We start from the raw sequence: 27242 nt of genomic DNA, 5'->3' as shown, positions 1-27242 counted from the left end.
GTGGGTCATCTTAAGTATGCTCTCATTGGAGACAAGACTTGTGAGTATCATGTTTCATGTATATAAGCATAGTTTTCTAATGTTATACCAAAGGATGAATTTCCCTGTGTCTTAATTTTTTTCTCTCTACAAATTCTCATTCATCTTGGTGAGGCATATGTAGAAACAATTTAAATTCTAATTCAGATGTGTAGGTAGATAGATGTTTGTGAAGTTTATCAGTTAATTGGTACATATATACTTTATTATAGATTGATAATCTTTTTTTTTGCTTATTGCATTATGCTTTATAGTACTTACACTTATCATTTTGATATTTAGTAAAGAAATGTGCTGCATGCATTGAGCATTTTTCTACAAGCTTTTTCCCCTGATGTGCTATTTCACATATCACAGGCTTTATTTTTTGAACATTTGAGCAAAAGAAACAGATGAAACCTCATACAAAAGCTTCCAAAATATGAAAATGTGGGGTTTATTTGTGCTAATGCTCTTCTTTTGGAAACATATGTTTTAAAGGTAAGGTCAATTTATTGATTTAAACCACGCTGTACCTAAAACTTTATTATTTATTATTAAACTTTGCAAGACATTGTTCTTGAAAGAAAAGATTTTTAACTTGTGGAATAATGAGCTAACTGAAAATGCCTGAAAGATTAGAATTAATTATTCCCAAGTTTTCTGAAATAGCATGGGTATATAAGTTTTTTAAAGCATGCAAAAGTTTGACTGATCTAAAGCTTTGATATTATAATTTTCTAGGACCTTATGGTTGGTGATGAGGCAAGTGAATTACGTTCCATGTTAGAAGTTAACTACCCTATGGAAAATGGCATCGTACGAAACTGGGATGACATGAAACACCTGTGGGACTATACATTTGGACCGGAGAAACTTAACATAGATACCAGGAATTGCAAAATCTTACTCACAGAACCTCCTATGAATCCCACTAAAAACAGAGAGAAGATTGTAGAGGTGAGTTTTTAGATGAGGTATGCCTGTGTGTGTTTCTGTCAAAAATTTTTATTTGCTTTTACCATTGTTGCTTTGGATAAAAAGACTAAAAATTATTGTTGGTTTTTCCCCCAGATTCTAAATATTAAGCACTTACATATGTTAGTCATTATTCCAAGTAGGATCTATTAGTAACCAAAACAAAATTTACTGCCAAGGGACTTGTATTCGATTTAGCAGGGAAAATAGACCAAAAACAATAGATGAGATAATTAAATGGTTTGTTAGAAGGCAGTAGATGCTAAAGGAAAAAGATATAATAGGTTAAAGAGAGCGAGAGGTTGCACTTGTTCTAGGTGTGGTAGTAGGCCTCCTCGAGAACGTGCTATTTAAACACAGACTTGGTGAGGGAGTTAACCGGGACACGGGGGGGGACAGCGTTCCAGGCACAGGCACAAGCACAAGTAGTGGGAAGGTCTGACTTACAGGGGACAACTCCATCGTGTTAGAGGATCAGCACAAAAGACCCTGTGGCTGGTGGTAGCGAGGAGGGCAATGGATGGGGCTGGCGAGTGACATTAGGGTCCCGTAGGCTCTACTAAGGAAGGGCCTTCACTCTGACTGAAATGAGAGACGACTCAGAGAAGGGACATGCTCAGATCTGGGTTTTTCTGGCTGCTGGGTTGTGAGCACACCATAGGGAGGCAAAGCTAGAAGAGAGACTTGTTTGGGAACTTTTCCACTTATTTAGGCAAAAAGATGGTGGTTAGGATCATGGTTAGCAGTGGTAGGATTAATGAGAAGGCACCAGATTGTAGGTCTGTTTTGAAGGTAGGACTGAAGAATTTTCTGATGCATTAGATACGGATAATAGGAGGGGGGTCATGACTCCAGAGGTTTTGAATTGAATAACTGAGGATGGAGTTATCACCAGCTGAGGTGGTGGTGGGGGGCCTTGGAAAACTAGAATGAGAATTGAGGAGAATGACCAGGGATTCAGTTTCAGTCATGTGAAGAATGAGGTCCTCATTTGATATCAGGCAGAAACGTCAGGTACAATATATACAGAATCAAGTTTGGGAGAAAACCTGGGGCTGGAGATAACTTGAGAATCATCATGGATGATACAGTTCACCATAGAAGCGAGAGTCGGCCATTGAGGAAGGGCCAAGGAGGAGGGGGGGGGCAGCCACAGGAGGCAAAGGCTCAGGAGGTGTAAGCAGTTAGGAAAAGAGGGAGCATGGGGCCACCTCCCAATAGCTCAGCTAAGTAATTTTTCGAGGTTCTCTTTCATTTTGTTATATATGGGATAGACACTTTTGCTTACTTTCTGTATTTTAGTAACTTTCTAGTTATTGTGTAATGTAAATATTATGTTTTATCCTACAAGTATGGTTAGATATTGACAGCAATTTTGGAAGGGGGTTAAAAGAAATATTAAGACTATATTTTCAAAATCTGGATTAAAAGTTAATTTTTGTGGTAAGTGTTTTGAAAATTTGAAAGCGTGGTTTTAGTTATATCATTTATATCATTCCTTATGGCTCATATTTTAATACTGTTGCTTATGAGTGAAAATTTGGCTATGATTGATATTGTCATACTTCAATCTCATCCAGAAAGTTGTTTTAGTAGTACAAGTACTTTAATAGTCTTACAAATAAAAATAGATTTTAGATGTGTCTGCCCTAGGCAAGGGTGGCAAGATGGTGGCCTTTACCTTTGCTGATGCCGTGAGAGCTGCTTCAGGAATCTGACAACCCCTAAATATTTTGGCTCTTCAGCCTATCAAAATTGTGTCAGGAATGCTGGTCTTACTTCTGCATACTCATCATATTCAGAAATTCGTTGTTTCCCCTGCTCCCAGACTTCTCCCATCAGAGACCTGACGTGTGGGCATACTGCATCAATCCTTAGCAGAGTGGTGGGCCCTAGCTTCCAAGTGTCCTGAAGCTGAGTGGGTCAGAACTGTAGTATAGGCCAGTTCACAAAAGACAGAAGTCTGAAGGCTTTCATCTGTTGGTTTCTTTGATTTCATTCTGGCCTTTGGCTAAGAAAAAAGTCTGGTTATAAGAAAAAAATTAGAGAAAAATACAAAAGCAAGAGAAAGATGCTTCAGGGAATTTGTGTTGTGCAGTAAAACCCAGGGTAAACTCTTAGATAAAATGACAGTGTCTTTCTGGAAGAGGCAAAACTGGTATGCTGATGCATCTTATCAGAAGTACCATGATAGGGAACCAGCAGTTAGCGTAATGGCTATGTCGCTGGATTCCCACGTAGTCCACTGTGGTTTGCGTCCCGGACCCGGTGGCTTAAAACTCACGCCGGGCCCATGTGCGTGCATGCCCAAGATCCTGAGAGGAGAATGGAGGAGAAGGGATTGCAGCGTGACCATCCCCCCGGGGGGTGATTTCTTGTTTTCTGTCTCTATGTCTCTCTGTCTGTGGCGAGCGCATGCGCCCTATAGCGAAAACCTCTTTAAAAAAAAAAAAAAAAGAAGTACCATGATAGAACAAACCAACCTGAAAGTATACATCATAAGTTTCGCAATTGCCCAGTTGAGTATGTATCTTGCATACATGATGTTTTTGCAAAAATGTGTAAGCATAAAACTTTATGTAAATTGTATCAGCTGATCTGTAAACATAGGATACCAACATGAAGGGTATGAAAGTTTTGAAATGTAGTGGATTAAACATGCCCAGATTTGCTTAGAAGAGAAACAAAAAAAGAGATCTAAACAGACTTTCAGTTGGTATGTGCGTGTATAGCATCACTCTTGCATTTTTATCCCTGTGGAGGAGGAGTAAAGGATGATGGACCAGAGGGGCCAGCAGGTGGCATGGTGGTTGAGGCACTGGACTCCCACAAGGCAGACCACAGTTCAAGTCCCATATGTGGTGGCTTGAAAATCATGCCAGGCATGTTGCATGCATGAGCATACATGCCCTATAGCAAATTTTTAAAATAATAATAAATAAATAATAAATATTTTAAAAAAGGATGATGGACTAAAAAACTAGCCTGTGTATCTAGTTGTTTAATTGATTAGTGTGTGTTTCAGAGTATAAAAAATTTAAATTCTGGGGGACTAGCAGTTAGTGTAATGGCTATGTTGCTGAACTCCCATGTAGTCAACTGCGTTCAAGTCCCGGACCCGGTGGCTTAAACTCAACGCCTGGTACGTGCGCATGCATGCCCAAGATCCCAAGAGGAGAATGGAGGAGAAGGGATTGTGGCGTGGCCATCCCCCCCTGGGGGGTGATTTCTCGCTTTCTATTTCTCTATCTTTCTCTGTCTTTCTGGCGAGCGTACGTGCCCTATAGCAAAACAAAACAAAACAAAACAAAAAACTCTCAAAAAAATGTTTAATTCTGTATAATTCTCTTAATGGTCAATTGTAAAAGTTGAAAGTATCCAGATATTTATTTAAAGTGATGGTCCTACCAGTCAAGGAGTACTCACGATAGATGTTCCCAGCTGATCTGGACTACAGAGAATGAGTATAGAGGTGTGACCAGAGAGGGCAAGAGAGAGCTCCTTTTTCCTCCAGTGTAGGTCCGTCAGGGATGGATTTACAGCCTTGACTCAAGTAGAGATCGCAGGCTAGCAGCTCAGCCAACAGTCAATCCACTGCATTCATTTTTGTTTTTGTCTTCCTATTTTACTTTTTTTTTTTTTTTTTTTAATTTTTGGGAAAGAGCTAATGACTTGGCCCAGGTTGAGGAAGAGGGGTAAGAACTCAGTAGTTAAACAATTTCTGTATCTTTGAGTTAGAAGATATTTACTTTAAGGGGTATCTGTTAAGAGAGTCTTCAAATGCAGAAAACTTTCTTATTAATGAGCCATTAACTAATACATTCAGAAATCTTTGCTTTGTAGCACCTAGAAAATGCCTGGACACTCGGTAGGTATCCAAACATTTGTCCTCAGAATTGGAACTCTTACAGTAGGGACTTTGTAATAGAGGCCAGAGGAGCTGATAAGAGTGGAGGATTCTTTCGGTTCCTGTATTCTATTTTGGGCAACTAATCCACTCTGTGACCATGAAGAATACATTAAAAAAAAAATTAACTCTAAAAACCCACTTTTTCTTCCCTTTTTCTCTGCATTTTCAGGTAATGTTTGAAACTTACCAGTTTTCTGGTGTATATGTAGCCATCCAGGCAGTTCTGACTTTGTATGCTCAAGGTAGGTGGAACTTAACTTTTAGAAAAGTCATCTTGACAAATATTTATAAAGTACTTTTAATAACAGATAAATAGGATTTCTCAATAATGTATAAATCCCAGAAATATACATTAATTATATATCAAACTTTGAAATATTTTCAGTTTCTGAAATTTGTTAAAAAAAGATGTGATAAACATTTTAATTTGATTTGTTAAATAATAAAGGATTTTAGGTAAAAAGTGTATCAGTTTTTTTTTTTTTTTTAAATAGGATGTGTTCTGTCTTTTAGGATATTTTACTGTTTTTATGCAGTAGTGATTAAAAAGAAAATTGTCTTTAGGATTGACTTGAGTTTAAAAAAATTACAGAGATCCAAAAAGGTTAGCATAAAACCATGCTTGTCAAATATGTAATAGATTAATTAAAAGAGAAAAGGCAAACATTAGGGAGCACATCCCTGACTTTCAAGGTGGATTTAATAGAAGAGAATACTAAATTCTCTTGGTATTACTATTTGCAGCTGCTTCCCTGTCTATTGGAAATAAAGTATTGGCCATATTGGGAGAGCTGTTTATTTGTAGCTTTTTGCCATAGGGGAAAGACAGAGGTTAAGTGAGAAATCACCAACCAGGGGGAATGGCCGTGCCACAATTCCTCCTTCACCACTCTCCTGGGATTTTGGTCATACACACATGTATGTGCCCAGTGTGATTTTCAAGCCACCAGGTCTGAGACTCAGCCCATGGTTGACCATGTGAGAATCCAGCGCTTTACCCACCACACCACCTACTGGCCCTGAGTGATTTATATTTTGGTGGTCTTAATATGTTCAACAGGAATTTACTGAGAATTTGTAGGTCTGTCAAATGTATGTCAAGGAGTCTTTTAGGCTCCTTTGAAGTATAAAGATGCCCTCAAAGAAATTTGAGTCTTAGGAGAAAGAAAAATACAGAAACACAATTTTGCTTGATTATATCAGAGAGAAGCTTTTCGAAGAGATGTTCCCTGAGCTAAGTCTCAAATCTTGCTACTTCAGCGGTGCGTAGATACAGTACTTAGAAACCTGGTGTATTTTTTTGCTTTGGTTGCTGTTTTTATAACTTGAAGAGTTTAGTATTGTGGTGATCTGACTCTACATGTGGTTCAGTAAAAAATCAGGTAGTATGGAGGTTAAGGCAGCTGGATTCCACATGACTGACTGTATCATTCAAGTCTCGGGCCTGGTGGCTTGGGAAACACGTTAGGTGCATGTACGTGCATGCCCAGTATCCTGAAAGAAGGGAGAAATGGAGGGGAAAGGATCACTGTGTGGCTGTCCCCCTATGGGGATGCCTTCTCACTTTCCTCTGTCTCTGGCTAGTATACACACTGACAAATAAGAGAAAAAAAAAATCTTGTGTTGCATTTCACATATATAAAAAATAAAACGTTAAGTTTTTAAATATCTAGTGTACTACATGTACTTAGAAAATGCTTGCTTGGGGAAATTAAACTTCAAGTTAAAGCTGTTTAAGGAAGCTTTGTTCATTCACCAAATTTAATAGAATGCTTTACACCCTGGTATGGAAGTTTTAACAGTGCGGAAGATAGATATGGCTCTGTCTTTTAGGCAATCAGCTGAAAGTGATTTTTTATTTGAAGGAGTCAAAAGTCACTTCCTACTTTACAAGGTGGGAGAGAGTGTCTGCATCTGAGAAATTTTATTCTAGTTTTTGCTATAAGGGCACGTGTGCTTGCCGGGGGGCAGGGAGAAAAGTGTGAGACATCACCCCCTGGGGAAATGGTTGTGCTACAGTTCCTTTTCCATTCTCCTACTGGGGTTTTGGGCACCCATGTTTGGCATTTTTCAAGCCTCTGGATCCTGGACTTGAACCATGCAGTCAGACATGTGAGATCCAGTTGCCTTAACCTCTATGCCACCTGCTGGTTCTATTTTGTATTTTAAAAGTAACTTTCAGAAATTATTTAATAAAATATTTTGGGGTGGGGGAAACGAGGCCAGCAGGTGGCATGGTGGTTAAGGCACTTGACTCCTGCATGACTGACTACATTTTGAATCTCGGACCAGGTGACTTGAAAATCATACTGGGTACATTTGTGTACATACCCAAAATCTAGGAGGAGAATGGAGAAGGGATTGCTGTATGGCCATCTCCCTGAGGGGTGATTTCTCACTTTTTCTTTTCTCTGTCTCTGCCTCCCTCCGCCAAGTGCGTGAGCCCTATGATAAAAACCTTAAAAAAAGGAAATTTGGGCTGGCAGGTGGCGTGGTGGTAAGTGTCCTGGACTCCTAAATGGTCAACCTCAATTGGAACCCTGGATCTGGCGGCTTGCCTTCTCACCTTCCCTCTCTCTCTCTCTCTCTCTCTCTCTCTCTTTCTCTGGTCAAATTAGAATAATAATGATGATGATGAATTAAAGTAAGTAATTCTTTTAAAAGAAAACAGAAATTGACCTTAAGATTTTCCTAGCAATATGCATAAATTAATTTTTGTCCAATGAGAAGATACCTTTTCTTAATTCCTGATATTTAACTATTTTAGTTTAAATGTTGAATCCTTAATTCTGAAAAATAGTAGTTCAGTAATATTAACCACATTAATTTCAAAGCATAGTAAAATTCTCTTCCTTCTAAACAGGATAGCTAGTACTATCAGTAAAAAACAAAAACAAATAAAAACAGGAGGAAGCATTTAGATCTGTAGAAAGTTTTTGAATAAAAGAAGTAACGTGATTTAGGAAGTTCTTTGACTGCTTGGGGAAGAACTGGAGTTGGGAGATCTGGGCTGCAGATTAAAGTGGTCAGGGAAGAGATGACGAAAAGGGAAGAGTTCTGTTAAGCCTTTAACAGAGTGGTTTAGAGTGGAAGCCTGGATAATGCCTTGACAAAAGGGTGTGGCACTGGAAACAGTCAAGGTGTTCCCGGGAAGGCCACTAGATGGCCCAGTGGGAATGACAGAAAGTAAGGGGAGTTTGGGTAAAAGGGCCATCTGGGAAATTAAACTCAAATCCCTGCTTTAGTTGATATGAGTAGGAATATTTTGAATTGATAATGTAGATTCCTCTTTTTAACAGTGGAAAGTCTCATTTAAAAGATGACAACATCAAAAGGCCGTTTTATGGAGCTTGATAGCATCAAGAAATAACAAATTATATCAACTTAAAAAGGTGGTTTGAATAAATGAATTCAAAGACAAATCATTGCAATTAGATAATTGTGCATGCAAATCTGTATTATTCAGAAAGAGAAAAGGACGGGGCCGGTAGATGGGGTAATGGTTACTTCACTGGACTCCCACAGAGTTGCCTGCAATTCAAGTCCCAGACACGGCAGTTTAGAACTCACACTGGGCATGTGTGCATATGAGCCCAAAATCCCGAGAGGAGATTGGAGGAGAAGGGATTGTGGTGTAGCCATCCCCCATGGGGGGTGATTTTTTTCTTTCTGTCTCTCTGACCAGCACATGGGCCCAAAGCAAAAAATCTCTGGAAAAATAAAAAGAAAAAGAGAGAGCCTATTCAATGATGTAATTCCTACAATATTTTTTCTTTCCTTACCTTGAAAGATAGCTGGTCATATCCCTCCCAGCAATATCCAGTCTGTAATAATTTTTCCCAAAAATGTGTTAGAAAAAGTTATTTTCCACCTGAATTAATCCTGGTGCAAAATTTAGAAAACTAACTTTTTGTAGTCATTTCTACTTTTTTTGAGAGAGAGATATTTGTTATAGTGCATGTGCACTCACAGAGAGACAGAAAGCAAGAAATCCCCCCACGAGGGGATGGCCAAGCTACCTTCTCTTTTCCACCATTCTTATCTTGGGATCTTGGGCATGCATGCAAATATGCCCAGCATGAGTTTTAAGCCGCTGGGTTTGGGACTCAAATGGAGATTGACCTATGTACGTGAGAGTCCAACAATGGAATCATTATGCCATCTGCTGGTTCCTCTACTTTTTTTTTTTTAATTTACTTATTCATTCATAGAGAGAGAGACACAAAACCCCAATGGGGTCCTGATGCTATAATCTACCCCCAGCCTTCAGCCAGCCCTGGGTCATGGACAAATGCATGCCTGGCATATATAGGGAGGTCTTTGGCCATACTGAGAACCTTCATATGAGGGATTACCTCGGAACCTCATGCTTTACTGCTGCAGCACCATCTGACCCCTGTTTGCACTTTTAATAGCATATACGGAAAACAAGGCAGTGCTTCTTTACTGTTCTTTTATTGTCAGGTTTAACTTGCCATTACCATTCTGGTTTCCAGTGAATAATTGAAGTGATGCTTTGGCTAGCTGAGATTAATTGTTCTGATTGCTGGCTACCTACTATCAATAGTCATTTCTCGGGACCAGCAGTTAGCGTAAAGGCTATGTCGCTGGACTCCCATACAGTTGACTGCGGTTCGAGTCCTGGGCTCAGTGGCTTAAACTCACACTAGGCGCATGTGTGTGTGCCCAAGATCCCGAGAGGAGAACGGAAGAGAATGGAGGAGAAGGGATTGCGGCCTGGCCATCCCCCTGGGGGTGATTTCCGCTTTCTGTCTGTTTCTCTGTCTTTCTGGCAAGTGCACGTGCCCTATAGCAAAAACCTCTCAAAACAAACAAATAAACGAACAAAAAAAACAAATTTACTGGCTTTAATTTTTCTAGTTAGCTTTTTACTAAATCTTTATCTTGGAATCAGCAAGTGGCATGGTGGTTAAGGCACTAGATACTTTTGCCAACCACGGTTTGGCCAACCATGGTTTGAATTCCAGACCTAGTGGCTTGCTTTCTCACTTTCCTGCTCTCTGTATCTATGTGTGTGTGTGTGTGTTGTGTGTGTCTGTCTGTCTCATTGGTCAAATCAAAATAAATGAAAGAATGAATAAAATTAAATAATTCATTAAAAAAAAAAAAACCCTTTTTCTTAACTTAGGTTTATTGACTGGTGTAGTGGTAGATTCTGGAGATGGTGTAACTCACATTTGCCCGGTATACGAAGGCTTTTCTCTCCCTCATCTTACCAGAAGACTGGATATTGCTGGGAGGGATATTACCAGATATCTTATCAAGGTAAGGAAAGAAAAAATACTGTAGGAATTACATCCTGTAAGCTGTTTACTGACTTAAAACAAAATTGTTTTATCATAGGATTCTAGCAAATCTGTCCTACTAGAGAAATTACCCCGTTTTCCTAGTATTCATGTAAAAACCCATGTAAGATTTACATACATGATCGCTTGTACACTAATGAGAATACATTACTTCATCAAAGAATAGACAGAAAGGAGTATTTCAAAGATGAAAGAGACCTAAAACTTCCTTGGCCAACTTAGGTAGTCTTTCTACCTTAAAACTTTTCCCTTGGCAGATTGCCTTTAAGATAATAATAATATTTTATAGCATTTAAGAAATATAACACTACCCTCAGGTTTCCCAACAGTTCTCTTACCATACATTTATAAACCCTTCTAATATGTTTCAGCAAAGTTCAAGAAGCTAAGAATTAAACTTTCTAAGACCTATGGGTATTTCATAAATATAGCATTGATTATATGAGCAAATTGCAGGAGTCTAGTACTAAAATAATATCTACTAATACATGTTTTATTGTTTATCAGCACTATCTAAACATAAATAGTCAAACACACTCTTTTTAAACTGACCCCTTTTTAAGCTTGTTTTACCCATTTATTTATAAACTGTTAATTCTGTTACTTCCAAAAAGAAATATAAATCCTTTTATGGCAAATAAAATCTCTGCTTCTGAAATACCTAGTAGAAACTGAGGATCTACTGCCCATTGTACTCACTATTGCTGTGACAAGTTCAAAGGCATTAATTGCTTGGTAGAGGAGACTCATCCAGCTCTGTAATGAACTGACTGCTGTTTTTTTTGTACCAGTTGCTTCTGTTGCGAGGATATGCCTTTAACCATTCTGCTGATTTTGAGACAGTCCGCATGATTAAAGAAAAGCTGTGTTATGTGGGATACAATATCGAGCAAGAACAGAAACTTGCCTTAGAAACCACAGTATTAGTTGAATCTTACACAGTAAGTATTTTCAGTGTATGATATATGTGTGATTAAAAAGGGTATGTGCTGGTAGGTGCTGCTGTTGGGTTGTCATTACGTATTTCTTCTGTGTTCTATGCAAAAAAAATGCATCGTGACTTTTCTGACAATCCAATATTTGAGTGGCTGAGGCTGTGTGGGAAGTGGTGTTGTAACTCCACTACTTGGGAGGCTGAGATGGGAGGATTGAGACATGGCAGGAACTCATCTTTTTCTTTTAAAGAACAGCCATAATTATTGGTCAGCTTAAGGATGTTTTCTTAGGATTCATATTTTTTGTTTTGGGTTTTTGTAATCTGTGTGTCTGCCTTTTAATGTTTCTTCCTACATTAAGATTCTATGATTGATTATTTTAAGGGACATCTTTTAAGCAAGAATCATAAATTACCCTCTGCCTTAGGGTATAATTAAATCTGAGCTATTTTGAGTTTCTATTGGTTCATTGGCAGTCATGATGCACTTTTGTATAGGAAAACAGAAAAATATGTCATGACTTTTCCAATGACCCAGTAGTATCAGGAATAGCATTTCTCTTTTTTTTTTTTTTTGAAGAGGTTTTTGCTATAGGGCACGTGCATTTGCCAGGAAGACAGAGACAGAAAGCGAGAAATCACCCCCCAGGGGGATGGCCATGCCACAATCCCTTCTCCTCCATTCTCCTCTCCGATCTTGGGCACGCACGCACTCGCGTCTGGCGTGAGTTTAAGCCACCAGGTCCGGGACTCGAACCGCGGTTTACTACATTGGAGTCCAGCGACATAGCCATTACACTAACTGCTGGTCCCAAGGAATAGCATTTCTCAACATCTGTTTTGGAGAATTGTCTTAGTCTGTTGTTGAATTGCTAATGGAAATACCTGAGATTGGGCAGTTGTATAAAGAAATACACATTTATTCAGGTCATGGTTCAAAGGTTTAGGGTTGAGGGTCTGATTTTTGGTGAGGCTACAGAATGGTAGAGGGCAATTTCTTTTTTATTTCTTTTTTTAAAGAATTATTTATTTGGGGGGACTGCAGGTGGTGTAGTAATTAAGGCACTGGACTCCCACATGCAAACCATCATTTCGAGTCCAGACCTGGCGACTTGAAAATCATACCAGGCACATATGCACGTACCCAGAATCCCAAGAGGAGAGTGGAGGGGAAGGAATTGCAGTGTGGCCATTCCCCCCGGGAGGTGATTTCTCACTTTCTGTCTCACTGACTGTCTCTCTCCCTGGCAAGCGCACACACCCTGTTGGAAAAACCTTAAACTTTTTTGATTTTTAATTGTATTTATTATTATTATTTAATTTGCTATAGGCACATGTACTCACCAGAGAGAGACAGGGCCGGGTGGGAGGAGTGAGAAAACAAGCCACCAGGTCCTGGGCTTCAACTGCGATTGGTCTTGTGAGATTCCAGCATGTTAACCTCCAGGCCACCTGCTGGCCCTGGAGGGCAGTTTCTTAAGCAGACAACTCTATTACAAGTTTCTGTGTCTCATTCCTTCTTCTTGAGTAGATTCAAGTCACAGGGGCCCTGCCTTAAGGACATTATCACACGCAGAGGCCCCACCCTAGAATATGATGAAGGGATTATATTTTAACTTACTACCTCTACAGTACAATCAAGTCCTAACACAAGAACATTTGGGAAAGATACAGTTATGGCCTACTAAGACTAAATTCTAAAACATGAACTTTTGGAGGACAATCAGTTTTATTTCTTTCAGATGTTAGTGTTTTACAGAAATTTAAAAAGACTACCTTGCCAAATAAGTTTGGCAGAGTTGATTTCATGTTATTGTAGGAGCTCTCAGAGTCTGTGATATGCTAATATGAGTGCAGCTGTGAGAATGTAGTATACCTGTTTCAAATGTTTTTAAATTGTCAGAGTGCACATCCTTTCGGCAGAGAGCGCGAGAGCCCTTTCTGATGGGGTGTGGGCACGCCACCATCTCTTCTCTGTTTTTCCATCCATTATGATTTGGGGCACTTGTGGACACATACCCAGTGTTTTTCAAGGTGATAGAGCTGAGATTCGAACCACAAATGGTCACATGTATCAACTCCCTTTATCACTAGTCTGCAGGGCTAGCTCAGTTTTTCAAAGTTACTAGACTACTACAAAACTTTTCAGAATTTTATGGGACTAGTGGACTAAGAAAGTGGTCCTGAGCCTTTTTAGTATCAGGGACCAAGGAAGACAGTTTTTCCATGGACCCAGGGGGTTGGATGGGGAGTTTTAGGGTAATTCAAGTTCATTACATTTATTGTGCACCTTATTTCTGTTGTTATTACATTGTAATACATAATGAAATAATTATGCAGCTCGCCATAATGCAATATTTGCAGCTAGCTGCTCTCCAGCGCTAGCATGACCACCTCAGCTCCTCCTCAGATCACCAAGCGTTAGATTCTCATAAGGCACCCTCAGCCTAGATCCTTTGTATGCACAGTTCACAGTAGGATTCACCTCCTATGAGAATCAGTAATGTTCCACTGATCTGACTGGATGTGGAGCTCAGACGATGGAGGTGGCTGTAAAGACGGACGAAGCTTCTCTCACTCGCTCACCTTTCACTCACCTCCTGCTGCATGTCCCAGTTCCTGTTAGGGCACTGGTCCTTGGCCTGTGGGTTAGGGACCCCTGGTCTAAGACATATTCTGAGAAGTAGTCATCCTAGAGTATTGCTTCACTAATTCAGTGAGTTGCAGCATTTTGTGACTTGGTGCTTTCTTAATGATGGGCTCAAAACAAATACTAACTTGAATTTGTGACTAATAAGACTCAGAATCTAGTTATAGTTTACAGCACCAAGGGGGTTGAGCTGACTTGAATTTTTAATGAATTTCCATCTTAAGCATGTTAATCCCATCTGGATATATAAAGTACTTCTGCATCTCTTTGACCTAGTTATTACTAAAATGAAATCACGTAATAGGCAATAAAAGCACCTTAAACCATGTTAGTTCTTCCATCCACAAATATGCAAAATTATCATTAATTATAAAGTTTTATAAAAAAATTTTAAAGGTACTGACCCAACTATGCTATAAAACCCATTTTGTCACCTAATGATCTCCAGATTTGCCATAGATTCTTTCCTAAATCCTATTTTTTAATACATTTTTTTCTTTATTCATAATTGAACGCATGTGTGCATACATGTGTGCATTCTTCCTCTAGTTCTTCATCCTGTCAGGATCCTGGGCACACATGCATGCTTCTCACCCATTGCCCTCAAGACCAGGATTTGAATCCTGGCAGCCATGTGGGATCTGGTTTCCTTAACATAGCTCATAACTGCCAGCCCCATAAAGCCTTCTTAGTTTGCCTAGATTTTGTAACTTTTCATCTCTCTGACTTTTTTGGGCAAAAGTGGCACAAGGCAAAAGATGGAGAAACTGGAATTGTAAAATACATTTTATGTATTTTTTTCTTTCCTTTCTCAAAGACTTTGAGATAGCTTAAAAAATATGAGTAACAAATGTTAAACTGATGGGTAAATAAAGCAGGACGAGGGTGGACAAATAAAGTATAAGATTTGGTACGAGTAGTAGGGCATGTACACTCACCAGAGAGACACTCACCAGACAGACATCCCCCAGGGGGGTGGCCACACTGAAATCCCTTCTCCTCCATTCTCCTCTTGGGATTTTGGGCACACATGCACACGTGCCTGGTGTGTTTTAAGTCACCGTGGTCCTGGATTCGAACCATGGTCGACGTAACCATTACTCCATCTGCTGGTTCCGCCAAAAATTGATTTTAACAGTTTTCAGCATACTTGGAAAACCGACCACATGCTGGCCAGCAGCCAAAGACAGTATGGGGAGAAGCCATGCTCAGAGGCCAGAGTGTATGATAAAGAGGTTTTGCCAAGAGTTGGTTCTGTGAAGCCTTTTCAAATATCTGGGGTGATTTCATATAAACTCACCTAAGGATTTCATTTGCATTTTGTTTCATTTTTAATTTTTGCCAGAGAGCACATGCATTCTCCTGAGAGACACAGAGAGAGGGAAAGGGAAAAGGCACCCTCTATGAGGCATGTTCATGCCAAATCCCTTTTCTTCCATTTCTGCCTCCGTTTAGGATTTTAGACACACATGCACACATGCCTGGTGTGCTTTTCAAGATCAGTATCAGGTCCATGGTTCTAGCTAGAGTCAGCCATATGGGATCCTGCTGCCTTAACCATCAGACCACAGGATCGCGCTTATTTTTGGACAAGTATCCTTTTTTTAAAAACTGGACACAATTTATTAAAAACTAATTTAGAGAGACCAGCAGTTTGCGTAAGGCTATGTCGCTGAACTCCCACATAGTCAACTGTGGTTCGAGTCCTGGACCCAGTGGCTTAAACTCACGCTGGGCGTGTGTGCGTGCGTGCCCAAGATCCCAGGAGGAGAATGGAGGAGAAGGGATTGTGGCATGGCCATCCCCCCCACCAGGGAGTGATTTCCCCCTTTCTGTCTCTCTGTGTGTGTCTGTCTTTCTGGAGAGTGCACATACCCTATAGCAAAATCCTCTCCAAAAAAAAACAAAAAACAAAACAGTAGAATGTGATGCTAACAGTTACCTAAATGTATTTAATTCTTTATTACCTTTCTTATTTTCCAGTATGTTTTAGGAAAAATTATTGCTGATAATGATTTTGGTTACAGAACAGATGTTTTAGAGTACTAGTGTTCAGAAGAAAACTGGGAAATTTTAGTGTTTTGCTTGCTAATATCTGATTATTCTTGGTTTCTAGCTCCCGGATGGACGCATTATCAAAGTTGGGGGAGAGAGATTTGAAGCACCAGAAGCTTTATTTCAGCCTCACTTGATCAATGTTGAGGGAGTAGGTGTTGCTGAATTGCTTTTTAATACAATCCAGGCAGCTGACATTGATACCAGGTACTTTAGAAATGGTAGTTTCAAAGTTTTTTGTCAGAAATAGATAGAAATAAAATGACCAGATTGTCTATATCTCATTCATGTTTTTCAGTAGGTGAGACAAAGTAGTTCTTTTGATGGAGGGGGTGGTATTGGATATTTAACAATAAATATACGTTATTGTTTATTAAAAGTGAAGTTGAGGGACCAGCAAATGGCATAATGGTTGTGTTACTGGCTTCCCATGTAGCCTAGTTGACTGCAGTTTGAGTCCCAAACCCAGCGACTTAAAATTTAGGCCAGGCATATGTGCATGCGTGCCCAAAATCCTGAGAGGAGAATGAAGGAGAAGGGACTGTAGCATGGCCATATCTCCCAGGAGTGAGGGGATTTCTTGCTTTCTGTCTCTCTTTCTGTTTCTCCAGTGAGTCCATGTACCCTATAGCAGAAATCTCTCAAATAAAAAGTGAAGTTAACTTTTTTAATGTTTAAGAGGCAGTTATGTCATTTTGTTCTTTTTAAAAATTATTTAATAATTTATTTTAATTTGACCAAAGAGAGAAACATGGGGCAGGGGGGAGGGGGGTAGTGAGAAAGGAAGCCACGAGGTCCAGGACTTGAACCATGGTGGATCAGGTGGAAGTGCCCAACACCTTAACCGCCATGCTACCTGTTGTTCTTTTTTTTTTTTTTAAGAAATTTATTTAATTTCATTTATTATTATTATTTTTAATTTGCTATAGTACACATGCAATCAACAGAGAGAGAGAAAGTGAGAAAGCAAGCCACCAGGTTTGGGCCTCGAACCGTGGTCGGCCATGTGGGAGTCCAGTGCCTTAACCATCACATCATGTGCTGGACACCCCCCCTCCATTTTGTTCTTATACAGAATTTTTTTTTTCTGTTTTTAGAATTTTTTTTTAATTATTTAATTTTATTTATTCACTCATTTATTTTCATTTGACTAGAGAAAGACAGACACACAGAAGGAAAGCAAGAAACCCACCAGGTCTGGGGCTCAAACTGTGGTCAGCCATGTCAGAGTGTCCAACACCTTTTAACTACTGCACCACCTTCTGGCACCCAATTTTGGTTTGTTTGTTGTTTTATTTTGTTTTTGCATTAGGGTATATGTGCTCAACTTGAGAGATACAGAGGAAGAGGGGAAAATGAACAAGCACCACCCACAGAAGGGATAGTCACACTGCAGTCTCTTCCATTCTCCTTTCGGATTTTGAGCACTCACATGTGCACAGCCTGGCATGTTTTTCAAGCCACTGAGTTCGGAACTCAAAGTGCTCAGTTGGCAAATGGGATCCAGCTGCCTTAACCACCACGCTACTGGTTGGCCTGCTCATGTTTTTGGTCATAAAAAAAATTTGTTTTGGGGACCAGCAGATGATGTAATGGTTATGTTGCTAGACTCCCACATGGCTGACCGCAGTTCAAGTCCCAGACCTAGCAGCTTCAAATTCACACTGGGCTCATGTGCGTGTGTGCCCAAAATCCCTACAGGAGACTGGAGGAGAAGGGATTGCAGCATAGCCATCCCTCTGGGGGGGGGTGATCGCTTTTTATCTCTCTGTCTCTCCAGCGAGCACATGCACCTTATAGCAAAAATCTCTCTTTAAAAAAAAAGTTTTTAGGGACCAGCAGTTAGCATAATGGCTATGTCGCTGGACTCCCACATAGTCGACTGCGGTTTGCGTCCCAGACCTGGTGGCTTAAAACTCACGCCGGGCACATGTGCGTGCATGCCCAAGATCCCAAGAGGAGAATGGAGGAGAAGGGATTGCAGCATGACCATCCCCCCGGGGGGGTGATTTCTCGCTTTCTGTCTCTGTCTCTCTCTGTCTATCTGGCGAGCGCATGCGCCCTATAGCAAAAATCTCTCTCAAAAAAAAAAAACCAAGTTTTTATTTAAGTTAAATGATTTATTATCTTGGCCTAGCCTTGATGGTGCAGTTGGTGATGTACCAGACTACAGCGCTAGAAGCCACATACAGACTGTGGTTCAAGTTCCTAGCCCAGTCATCCTGGAAACATATAGGGTATGTGTTCACGTGCCCAGGATCCTGGCAGGCAGGAGGACTGGATGAAGGAGGGGTTGCAACATCACTACCCCTGTGTAGGTTATACTTTCTCTCTGTCTCTGTCTCTGTCTCTGTCTTTCTCTCTCTCTCTCTCTCTCTCTCTCACACACACACACACACACACACAGTCACAAATGGAAGAAAAAGATGTATTTTATTGTATCTAGAGGTTGAATCACAGTTAGACAATCCTCCTTTACTCAGTTTTTAGAGGGATTCACCCAGAAGCATTTTGTAAAGCAAATGTGTGTGTGTTTGTTTAACCCTGAATTAAATAACCACCTAATTAATTTTGATGGGATGGCTTGGGAGCCAGGATAATAATAGAAATTAATAAAAATAGCAGTTGGCTCATAACAAGCTATAAACTTAATGGGAGATGATCAAAAATCTAATCTAGCCTTCGTAATTATGGTGAATTCTCATGGTAGGGATTCAGTAGATGTTTTTACCCCTTAATTTAAAGATATTAACTGGAAAATTGTATTTAAAAGTGCAGGCCTGTTGGTGGTGGTTCAAGTTTTGGCTTTCCTAAAGCACAGGAGGTTGTCAGGACCCTCTCCACAAGGGTGCTTACAACGCTGCACGACTCAAATGTTGTCATGTGTGTGCTGCATATGAAAGCATACGTGTGCACGTAGGTGTAGCTTCACTTCAGCTGCTTGGCTTGTGCTGCCTTTACAATTCATACGTCAGCAGTTAAATACAAAACAGGGCTTTTCTAGAGCCTTTGTCATTGAGAGCCTAGAAGCAAATAACAATCTGGAATCCAGTTTCAATGAGGCCAAAGTGGATATGACTCAGCCTCCAAACTGAGAAGAGTTCCTCGCTCAGATTCCATTACTTTTACTACATCTGTATACAGTTATTTTAGAATTGGTTATCTGGTATTATAACTAACAACATACTTAAGGGGAAGAAGAGGAGACTTCTATAAGAAGCAAAGACCTACACAGAAAATAACAGCGGACAGCCTCAAGGCAAAGGAACAAAAAGGAAAACTACAAAAGGCCAGTAGAAGAATTGAAAGCAGGAACTCAATTCAGAGTAGAATATGGCTTCTGATAGCAAATGACCACATCAGTGTCTCCAGAGCAGCGCTGTGATGACACAGTCCAAATACTGGAAATGTATAACATAAACCTTGGTCTTCTTTATTTGGAGAGATTTTTGCTGTAGGGTGCATGGGCTTGCCAGAGAGGCAGAAGGTGAGAAATCACTGCCCAGGGTGAATGGCCACACTGCAATCCCTTTTCTTCCGTTCTCCTCTTGGGATTTTGGGCCTGGCATGAGTTTTAAGCTGTCAGGTCTAGGACTCAAACTGCAGTTGTCTATGTGGGAGTCCAGCCACATAACTAATATGCCATCTGCTGGTCCCAAATGTTGGTCATTATTAAAAGACTTGATTATGGGGCCAGCAGGTGCTGTGATGATTAAGGTGTTGGACTCCCACATGGCTGATGACGGTTTGAGTCCTGGACCTGGCAGCTAGCTTGCTTGCTCTCTCTCTCTCTCGTCAAATTGAAGAATAATAATAAAATTAAATCCTTTTTTTTAAAAAAAAAACTTGATTATATTTGCAGGAAAGTATGTTGTGTGTAGAAGTATTATCAAAATTATAAAAAGATTTTATCTGAAAAGAGGTGTTGTTATCTAAAAGTGGTAGGAATAGCAAACATCTAGCCCTGTGATTTACTTGTAGAGTTTATTTAATTCTCCCAGCAACTCCCAGAGGCTGTAATAAATAACAGTAACCCTGAGATACTATTTTCCTAGTCTGAAATCCCAAATGATACCTGTTCTGTTATTCTAGGTCTGAATTCTATAAGCACATTGTGCTTTCTGGAGGGTCTACCATGTACCCTGGCCTGCCATCCCGGCTGGAACGAGAACTTAAACAGCTTTACTTAGAACGAGTTTTAAAGGGAGATGTGGAAAAACTTTCGGTAAGTACTAATAATCCAACTGTAACTCTCTTTTAAAACTCTGAAGTAGCTTGTGAATATTGACAACCACCAGAGGGAGCAAGAAGTCTTCCTATGAACCTATGCTGCCATTAAGTGCAGCCTAGAAGAGGCAGAGGCAGAAAATGATTCAAGGTAAAGTCTGTCCCAGAATGGGGGATACCTGGTCACCTCTGTATTCAGGGAGTGGAGGCAGCGAGATACGGGCCAAACATCCTGGTTTGTCTGTGTGGCCAGCCTGGTGCCTGAAGGTGCACAGGAAGAGCCTGTATATTATGGAGAGACATAGGTCCCACTTGGGTGTTTCTTCCAGCTGCCTCTTAGGGTGTGTAATCAGTCTTCAGCACCACCAAGCTCAGCCCTCTCGCATTTCTGATGTGGGGTTATTTTCCAGCTGTTTGTTGCATATGTTCTTCTATCCAGTCAGATTATAAAACATCATGTCGGGACCAGCAGTTGGTGTAATGGCTATGTCGCTGGACTCCCATGTAGTCGACTGCAGTTTGAGTCCCAGACCTGTGGCTTAAACTCACGGCTGGTGTGTGTGCGTGCGTGCCCAAAGATCCCGAGAGGAGAATGGAGGAGAAGGGATTGTGGCATGGCCATCCCCCCGGGGGTGATTTCTCGCTTTCTGTCTTTCTTTCTGGTGAGCGCACACACCCTGTACCAAAAACCTCTCCAAAAAAAACCTGTCATGTCTTCAATTCTTCGTATCTCAGTAGCTATCATAGCCCTTGAAACAGACTTGAATCGGTAGTTATATACAGGAGAAAGAAAATTTTAAATTAGTATGTAGTAGCTGATAGTTTTTGGTATTTTTTTTCTTCTTTTATAAACTCTGGACTCTGAAGTATACTGTGTGTGCTGTGCACTCACCAAGAGTTACTTCAATCTGGATTCATCTCAGAACTTTATCTCACTGACTTTATCAACTGTCTTAGATAATAAAGTTACATATTATGGAATACTGTACATTTTGGAGATACAAATGTTTATCTCTCATGTATGGCTCATTATTGAAATTAAATTGAGTATGAGCTTGCATAAATTGAACAAAGTAAAAGACAAGAAAGCAACCATGTTGTCTTTTTTTAATTTTTAATTTATTTATTTATTTATTTTTGCTATAGAGCCTGTGTGCACCCTCTAGACAGAGACAGACAGAGAGAAAGTGAGAAGTTACCCCCGGGCAGGGGAAGGCCATACCATAGTCCTTTCTCTTCCGTTCTCCTCTCGGGATTTTGGCCGCGCGCACGCGCACACACACACACACACACACACACACACACACGTGCCTGGCGTGAGTTTTAAGTCACCAGTCCAGGACTTGAACTGCGGTCAGACAGTCCAGCGACGTAACCATTATGCCATCTGCTGGTCCCAGGAACCATATTGTCTAATACTTCACTTATTTTTTTGATTTTACTGAATTAAGTATACATTTTAAAGTCAACCTTCGGTGATCATTTATTTCAGCAAACATTGCTTGCACTTGTTTTGGGTGCCAAAAACTGGTCTAGATGCTGGAAACAAAACAGTGGTAAACAAAAACAGAATCATTACTTGTAGTCGAAATGATTTATTTATAATAAGTACTACAGAGAAAAAATACTGTAAGAGTCGGAGGTAGAGAAGGATGACTGTTGGAGAGGTGGTGTCGCGACTTTGTACACTGATTACGGCAGACCTCTGGCATGGCGACTTAATCTGAGGCCTGAATCTAAAGGAGGCATGCGCCATGTGGCTATCTGGGCAAGTCTTCTAGGCAGGAGCAGTTCCAGCAGTCCACAGTGGTGGAAGTGGACAGAGTGGCAGAACAGCATGAGTACAGGGGAGAGTTGGGAGACGAGGGCAGGAAGGTGGCAGGAAGGCTGGTCTTGCTCTGCCGTGGTAAGGGATTGGCTTTATTTCTGGCCAGATGGGATGTCTTTAGAGGGTTTGAGCTGAGAAGTGATAGGATCTGACTTACATTTTTATGTGATTAATAGACTCCTAGGAGAAGAGGGAACAGGAGTGGACATTGTGTTACCGAACTCAAATCAGGTTCGCTCACCCAAGTACTATAAAACCAAGCCATAGGCACATGGTGTGATGAAGGAAAGTATAGTTTTATTGCAAAGCAAGGAGAGCAGGCAGCTCATGCTGAAAAGACCCAGTCTCCCCGAGATGTTCCCCACATGCGTTTTTAAGGGCAAAATTAGGGGCAGAGGTCCTAGGCACATGATCAGTTAGTTCAGTGATTGGTTCAAGAAGGCGTGATCATCTCGTGGGCATTCTTGATTGGTGAGGCCTTAGATAATCAAATTTCTCTTCAGATGTCTGGAGCCATTTTAGCCTGGAGTCTCTGAGCTCACAACCAGCAGTTGCCAGCCTATAAAACATCTTACACATTGAAATGAAAACCTTATCTTTCCTTTATGTGAGAGTTTTAGAAGTCAAATGGCCCTCACTCATGGTCCTTGTTGGTCATTATCATAGCCAAAAGTCTGAAGTCTTACTCCTTACTCTGGGCCATTACAGTGTAAATGGACTTTATATTTCAGGAATTCTAGAAAATACATTAGGGGGTCCTTGCTCAGTTTCAATTGAAAGAACCATTAGGAGACTACAGGAGAAAGGAGGAGTGGTAGAGATTTAAAATAGTGGGTGAGTTTGAAAAGGTTGTCTTAGAAAATGGAAGAGGGAGTAGAGAAGTGTAATAGGGTTGCTAAGCAGCACTAAGGGCTCAGCTGGAGGTTAGTAATTCATTTAAAGTGAGATGTTGAGTTTCTTTCCTGTCTTGTTCAGGGGCTTGAGGGCAGGTGCTAAGTAGTTTTTAATCTGAGTTGGTGTTTGGCCAAGTGAGTATGAGGGGGAAGAGGATGGCCACTAGGGATGCTGTCCGAAATGGTGGAGAGAACATACGTGTACACAAACCAGGAGCAGGTACGAAGAAGTAACTGGGAGGTCCCAAATGCCTGCAGGAGCCTATAGATGGGCTCAGCAGGGAAGAATGGCAGATGGACTAGTCAGTTTCAGAGAGGCGGTGGGGTTTAGGGAGGAGGGAAATAGAAGCAACAATGAAAAGCAAGTGACAGAGCGAGAAATAGTGATCAGTTGAGAAAGCTAGCTACAAGGGAAACAGTTGTGCAGGGTCTAGCCAAGTTTCCCCTAGAGCAGGGTTGAGCCTGTGCCTCAGCTGGTTGTTGTTATAAATAAAGTTTTACTGGCACACACCCAGGCCCATGTTTACATAGCAATACCGATTGCTGTTTATTGGCCGTGGCTGCCTCCTGGCTGTACTGGATTGGGTAGTGATAGTTGCCAGAGAGGACCCATAGAGCCTCAAGTATTTACTCTCTGGCCCTTTACCAAAAAAAGGTTGCTGGCCTCTACCTAAGAGCAAAAAAGTAACTAGAACAGGGGCCGGCAGGTGTCTTCGTGGTTAGGGGCTCTGGACTCCCTATGGTAGACCATGATTTGAGTCCCAGACCTGGCAACTTGCTTTCTTGCTCTCTCTCTCTCTCTCTCTCTCTCTCTGTGTGTGTGTGTGTGTGTGTGTGTGTGTGTGTGTGTGTGTGTCCTGCTCTGGTCAAATTGAAAATAACAATAATGATAAATAAAGGAAATAATTGTTGTTTTAAAAAGATAGCGAGAACAATTAAAATAGGTTAGTCTCAGAATTAATAAGTAAATAGATGCTTTCCTGTAACATAGATGGTCAGCAGGGTTATATGACATAAAGACAATTTAGAATGACATAGTTACTTGGAATCTTTTTGTAGGATTTGTGACATTATAAATAAAAACTGCAACATCATTTTAAGTAAGGTTTCCCTTTCTCAAATGTTGACCAACAGGCAGGCTAGGGTGTGTTCCTTTTAGACAATAGTAGATACAAAGTAAAACTTTCCTTAATTGTCTAATTTTGGTTCCTGTGTTCCTTTCCTCCAACATCTACCAGTGATTTCTTTTGACCATATTTGGCTTTGTTTACTTTGGGAATATCTCCTTTGAATTTGAGACAATAGAATGTTAGCTTTGCTTATTAAAAAAAAAAAAAAGTGTTTTACTCTGTCTCACGCTTGGATTCATAGCAGCATTTGACCCTAAGGCAAACAAGTTCCTAGGGACCCACAGGTGGCATGGTGGTTAAGGACACGGGACTCCCACATGGCTGACCGCAGTTTGAGTCCTAGACCTGGGGGCTTGCTTTCTTACTTTTCTCTCTCTTGCGCTCTCACTCTATCCCTCTCTATCAAATTAAAAATAAATAAATAAATAAAATTAAGCAATAAAATAGTTGTTTTTTTTGTTTTTGTTTTTTTTTTAAAAAAGAAAAAAGCAAACAAGTTCCTTTATCCACCTGCATTTGACATTAAGTCATTTGCCTATGTGGTCATTTGCCAGTTGCTGGGATAACCTACTAGAATCACATCTCTGGTTCTTAGGTTCTCCGTAGGGTGCTTGGTCATGTAATTTACTGTCCAGTCTGTACTCTTCAGAGAGTGAAAAGGAATACTGTTAATAATAACAAAAGGACAACAGGCGTGAATGGGGACTGTTCACGCACACTGGGATGGATGTGTGATCTCCTAATCATGAGCTTTGGGCAAATGTCTCAGTACTTCAGACATGAAATCCTACTGTCTTGCTAAAATCACAGGACTGTGGAGCAGTTCACTAAGAATATATGAAAAAGTCATTTTTGTAAAGCAGAAGGAACTATTATTGCGCTTGGTGTTTTACTACCCTCTCTTTTTTCCTTTAGAAATTTAAGATCCGCATCGAGGACCCACCCCGCAGAAAGCACATGGTCTTCCTGGGTGGTGCAGTTCTGGCCGACATCATGAAAGACAAAGACAACTTTTGGATGACCCGACAAGAGTACCAGGAAAAGGGTGTCCGTGTGCTGGAGAAGCTTGGTGTGACTGTCCGATAAGCTCCAAAGCTTGTTCCCCTCACACCCCTAATGCTTTCCTTTCTCCTTTCTTGCCAATCTGAACTCATTCAACTCCAGGACATGGAAGAGGCCTCTCTGCGCCCTTTGACTGGAAAGGTCAAGTTTTATCCTAGTGTCTCGGGGAAGCTTTGTTAAATTTTTGTCAGTGTGAGTAAATCTGGTTAACTCGGTCACTTCCCTGCAAACACAACCGGAGGGCAAAGGGTCCTGTGTGCTGCTTTGTTTCTTCTGAGTGGGCGTAGATCATTCCTGTAGGCTCCGATGTTCACTTTTACTGCTCTCCTGCTGCTAGTTTTAGTCTTTAGCACACTAGGTGGTATGCCTTTATTAGCATAAGAAAAAACTTCAACAGGGGCTTTTACATATTGCTGGGGTGGGGGGTGGTAAGGGATGGGTGGACAGCCACCGAACCCTCTAGGGCATTTCCTCTGTAGTGCAGCGCTTTCCAGTTACTGCTGCAGCTTTAAGTACCTTGAAGCTTCTCTTGTCGACATCTTAGGGAAATGTTTGGCTCAGAATAAAGTGTTTGGGGTGGGATTTTGAATGGGGTAGAGGGGAGGGGTGGTCTTTTGATTTCGATGTGTTGAGGTTTTCTGCTCTGGAGTATGTAAAATGAACTTTATTTACAGTACTTTGATTTGGCGGGTTTTCTTCTACTTTGGGCCTGCCTAGAACTGCTTCCGTATCATCTACAAAGCAAGGGTAATACTCCATTCCATGTGGCTTAGGGTTCTGTCATTAACATCAGCCTTGTCATCCGAAAAGTAACCTTTAATGGTGCTTCTGGTCATTCAGATTACAGATGAAAAATATGCTTAAGAGCTGGAGTTTTGTAAATGCTGTTTATTCCAGAAGCGTTAAGGTAACCCATTGCCAAGTACCATTCTTAAAATGATTACTTTATATAACTGACCAGTGCTTATTTACTAAAACAGGTAGATACATATAAATAATTACTGGCAGTAGGTTTTAATTGTTGGGTTAAAAATAACATTGGAACATGGGACTTGTTGCCAGTTGAGTAATTTCCATTTGTTTTTTGTTGTTTTGATTTGAAACCTGGAAGTGGAGTAAAGTTTGACTAAAATGTTGGCAGGAAAAAAATATTTAAATTTGTGTTTGTACTGAAAAACTAATGACTGCTAATTCTTAGCCATCTTTTATGCTTGAAAGACGAGTAGTTGGTATTTTGTAAATATTAACAGACTTTCCTGCCTGTGTCAGGAAATCATATTTATAAATCTCATTGATATTGTGGAGTATCTGAAAAAAATAATATCCAGATATGAGTTCTTTCTAAATTGGAAAAAGAGAATAATGAGAAATTGTATCACGCTAAGTACAAAATACAGATTCTGGGGGAAATTTTTTCCCTTCATTTCATGACATTCTTTACTAATAATGGCTTTGAAAGAAGCAGCTACATTTTTGGGGTGACCGATTTTAGAAATTATTGGCTTGAGAGTTTCTTTTTTGTGAGAAAACAATTAGTTTATATGAAGTAAGCAAAAAAATTAGTTTAACTGTGTGGCTTCTGTTAATATTAACTGTTTTTGTCTTGTTTTACCTCAATTTGAACAAATTAGTTTGCCTGCATGCTGGCCATGCTTCAGTATCCATGAATAGCCCATGAATAATGTCTACTAGATTTTGGGACGTGGATCTCAGAGTCATTTTGAAATTCTCTAGTGTTTCTAAATCATGCTCTCGTAAATATCCCCAGCCTTCGAGGACGGGGCTTGGTAAAAGACACATGTGTAAGACCAGTATCAGCTGGCTGCACAGTTTGGGTACAGGGACTGACTCTTGGCTTTTGGTCATGGTTTTTTAATTCGAGGGTAGAAAGCAACAAAGAGTGGAATAGATTCTTAAGTAACATAGTGAAAGAGTTTCAGTTGTCCCTTGAATGGAGAATTTGTTTTTGATCTCATAAGTCTAGCAAACACCACAGTTAAGACATGATTTGATATATGTATACCTTATACTTTAAAATTCCATTTTATAATTTTCCTATTTCAAGGTGAAATAAGCACTTAGTCATTTGAGGATGGGGAATGGTGGTATTTAATTGTAGTTGCCAGGTAGAGTCCCTCAGAAAATAATGTTGTTTTAAAATAGATTGATTTTTAGCTCTTGAAGCCCATTGTCACTTAAATTTCCAACAATGATTAAAATTCTTTTATTT

General features: G+C 40.3%; 1 protein-coding gene and 1 pseudogene across 2 annotated transcripts in view; both read left to right on the top strand.

Moving 5' to 3' along the window:
• ACTR2 (actin related protein 2) overlaps positions 1 to 26938 on the top strand; it is a 43860-nt gene extending 16922 nt beyond the window's left edge. For both annotated transcript variants that reach the window (XM_006168042.3, XM_006168043.3), the window contains 7 exons: positions 763 to 978; positions 5076 to 5148; positions 10056 to 10192; positions 11025 to 11174; positions 15934 to 16079; positions 19965 to 20097; positions 24866 to 26938. In XM_006168042.3, the coding sequence (XP_006168104.1) occupies positions 763 to 978; positions 5076 to 5148; positions 10056 to 10192; positions 11025 to 11174; positions 15934 to 16079; positions 19965 to 20097; positions 24866 to 25036 (1026 nt within the window). In that variant the 3' untranslated portion in view covers positions 25037 to 26938. The remainder of the gene's footprint in view (positions 1 to 762; positions 979 to 5075; positions 5149 to 10055; positions 10193 to 11024; positions 11175 to 15933; positions 16080 to 19964; positions 20098 to 24865) is intronic.
• On the top strand, positions 989 to 3600 carry LOC114006047 (39S ribosomal protein L35, mitochondrial pseudogene; annotated as a pseudogene).
• Positions 26939 to 27242: the final 304 nt, after the last annotated feature.

Source organism: Tupaia chinensis, unplaced genomic scaffold, assembly GCF_000334495.1.
Source record: "Tupaia chinensis unplaced genomic scaffold, TupChi_1.0 Scaffold145484_1, whole genome shotgun sequence".
Classification (NCBI taxonomy): Eukaryota; Metazoa; Chordata; class Mammalia; order Scandentia; family Tupaiidae; genus Tupaia; species Tupaia belangeri.
This window is presented reverse-complemented; position numbering and strand designations above follow the sequence as displayed.